General features: G+C 39.4%; 1 protein-coding gene across 1 annotated transcript; it reads left to right on the top strand.

Annotated features, from left to right (window-relative positions):
• Positions 1-1,139: 1,139 nt before the first annotated feature.
• On the top strand, positions 1,140-3,192 carry LOC111374744. Its single transcript, XM_022997481.1, has 5 exons — positions 1,140-1,274; positions 1,366-1,477; positions 1,560-1,621; positions 1,754-2,155; positions 2,240-3,192. Exons 1-5 carry the CDS (start codon positions 1,209-1,211, stop codon positions 2,957-2,959), a joined length of 1,362 nt encoding a protein of 453 aa, XP_022853249.1. The 5' UTR covers positions 1,140-1,208; the 3' UTR covers positions 2,960-3,192.

The following is a 3,192-nucleotide window of genomic DNA, read 5'->3' as shown; positions in this document are numbered from 1 at the left end:
TCACAGGTGAATGCTCAATCTACCTATGTCTGTACGCTGAAGTGTAATCTAATTGAAGTCTATTGATTTGCTATTGAGTTTATTGAGATATCTATGAAAGATCTATTTATTATGTAAGTTTTGTTGATTCTAAGAAATTACTTTTTAGGTAATGATTAATACCTTTCTTTAGGCACAAATATTTGAACACCCTGTATGACTGTCAAGTTTGATGCCATGTTTATTGTAAAATTTATGGTTGTTTTGAATCTTGTGTTATTTGTGAGCAGAAGAGAAAAAGTCAGTATTTTCCATGTTTCGGCTACTGAACTTGCTCAAGGTACTCAAAAAGCAGATATTCCGATGGCTGTATTCCATAAGGCTAGCGGTGTAGTGCAATCCGGTCTTCGAGAAGGAGCGAAGCCACTTGCCTTATCGAATGAAGCCCCTGGCGGACTGTTAGCTAGTGTGTATCATCTTACGAGAATAGAGTATGTATCCCCCCTTAAGGCAGATCTATCGCAGGGAGTGGTCTTTTTCTTAGTCGAATAGAAAGTAAAATAATGTTACTGCCTGGCTCAGGGTTATAAATTTTCTCATTTTCATCCATTAAATATTATTCTATTTCCATAATGGAAGGTTAACAAAAATGAGTGGATGGTTAGGAAAACCAAGATATGCAAAGGATTAGTAATGGAGATTCTATAAATTATCCAACAGGGCATTATCTTTTGTGCGTAGCATACGGCTCTACAATAAAATTGACCCCCTTCATCTCGAGCTGTCGTAACTTGGGCTCACCATGCCGCCCGTATGGGACTCGGAAAGCTTGTCGAATCTATGTCAGTAATGGAACGTCAAGTATATGACTGGTCGATGCAGTTGAAGATATATCGAGCTTTAAACCTCTTCTTATTAAATAGTTATTGGTAATGACAAATACTGCTCACAAAGTTTTCCATTAAATGGCAAAAAGAAGTTTGGAAAGCTGATAGTGCCTCTGTGAGGAATGCTTCTATAATTACAATATTTGTGCTGAAGAATTGGAGTCCTTGACATATATTAAAATTAATGAAGTTACCTGTTTGAGAAATTTTCTTTCTCGAGTTTACTTCTTGATATTGTATGCTTTACACCCACTTTCTTTTCTGTAGGGTCAAAGTGAAGGCACTGGATCAGGATCAGATATTATCCTGCCTACAAGCAAACAAATTTCTCTGAAAATCGGTATGCCTTCCATTAAGGGTATCATGTTCAAAGAGCAGTTGACTCCTGAGGATGACTTTGCTTCAAAGGTTTGTATGCCCCCCCACTATTTATTGATGTCATGGAGAACTTTTTGGTAACCTCAACTTATCTTGCTTCTATTTATTTTGTTGTGAATAGGTCAGGAAACCATACACAATCACTAAACAAAGAGAAAGATGGACCGAAGAAGAGCATAAAAAGTTTCTCGAGGCATTAAAACTTTACGGTCGAGCATGGAGAAAAATAGAAGGTGGTTATTCGGTACATGAATGTTTTCTTGAGTAACTTAATATAGTCTTCGATTTATTTAAAAGAGATTCTGATTTTATCAGAGCATGTGGGCACAAAAACTGCAGTGCAAATTCGAAGCCACGCGCAAAAGTTTTTCTCCAAGGTTTTTACTGCTCTTATTCCAGTATGATTATCACCCATTATATCTTGCGACTCCAAGGCGTGCAGACTTGTGTGAGGTTTTAACTTTTTTAAACCATTGAATATTAAAGCTTGGATGTGTCTTTCTGCTTAGGTTGTTCGCGAGTCTAATAGTGGTGATGCCTGCTCTGTGAAACCAATTGATATTCCTCCTCCTAGGCCCAAAAGGAAGCCAATGCACCCATATCCTCGTAAGCAGGTTTCTCCCATCAAAAATGTAATCTCAGCGCTCGAGAAACCGTCAAGTTCTGCATCCCCCAATCTCTCTTCCTCAGAGCAGGAAAACCAATCTCCGACATCGGTATTGTCTGCAACTGGTTTGGATGCTACTATGGATTCTGATATGTCTAACGAAAGCCCCTCACCAATTTCATCTGCTGCTGTCAATGGTGGTGCCTTTTTTAGTTCCGAAGCAGCTAACTTTTTGCCAGCCGAATCCAAATCTTCTCCTAGCCAAGAATATGTTCATTCAAGTACAGAGGAACAAACTCCTTCGGTACTTACTTTACTAATTTTATAATAATTTTGACGCATCTGAATTGATTTGTTGTTAACAACAATATTATATTTGGTTGTCCAGAAATTGGAGCTGCCATACGAAGATAATGCTTTGGTTAAGGAAGAATCAACTGGATCAGCCACGCAGTGTTTGAAGCTGTTTGGCAAGACATTTCTAGTTACTGATCCTCAGGGACCATCTTATCCAACTGAGACTTGCAAAATGCAGGAACTAGACAGAAATGATGGTGCATGTTACCAGGCACTGCCATGGAATGTTGTGCTTCTGAGTTCTTCGTCGAGTCATTCTGAATGGACATCAAGTGGCACATCTCACAGATTACCCGAGCCATTCCATTACATTGAGTCAATGGACAATGAATCGAACCATGCAGAGGCTTCCCTTTGTGGCTATGCAGCACACGCACCTTCACAGATTCTTAATCCAATCCCAATCAAGGTTCGTCAATCATTTGATAGAAGGGAAGAGGAGAAATATGGTGGGAAGGATGGATTTTTATTAGGTTTAAACACGGATATAGGTAGTGCATCTCTTGTTGGAGATAAGAATGGGGAAGTAGAGTCTCAGAGTAGCAATCTTTCCATCGAAAGGGAAGGAAAGGAATCAAGGGAAGCGGGCTCACTTTACTCCAGAATTAGTACGAAAGCTAGAACAAACACAATGGGATGCAAGAAGGGCTTTATGCCGTATAAAAGATGTTTAGCTGAGAGGGATCTTACCTTGTCAGCAATGATAGCTGGGGAGGAGAGGGAGGAGCAGAGGATCAGCCTTTGCTTGTAGCTGATAGAGTTTTCTTTGCGACAGGCCAGGTAACAAGCTGGGAGGCCAAGGCAAAGCCTGTCCTGAAAATTGAAGAATTTTTGTCCATCGTTTTGTTCTTTCGTCCACATAAGTTTAAATATATCTTGGGTATATTATTGTAGTATTTGTATGTTATTGTTGTGTTCGCTTCGCGTCTGTAATTTCCCCTTACATAACTGCCAAGCATATAACCTAACGTTCCGTAGTTTTTT

Source organism: Olea europaea, unplaced genomic scaffold, assembly GCF_002742605.1.
Source record: "Olea europaea var. sylvestris unplaced genomic scaffold, O_europaea_v1 scaffold12825, whole genome shotgun sequence".
NCBI lineage: Eukaryota > Viridiplantae > Streptophyta > Magnoliopsida > Lamiales > Oleaceae > Olea > Olea europaea.
The sequence above is the reverse complement of the archived record's forward strand: the minus strand, read 5'-3'. Positions and strand labels throughout refer to the sequence as shown.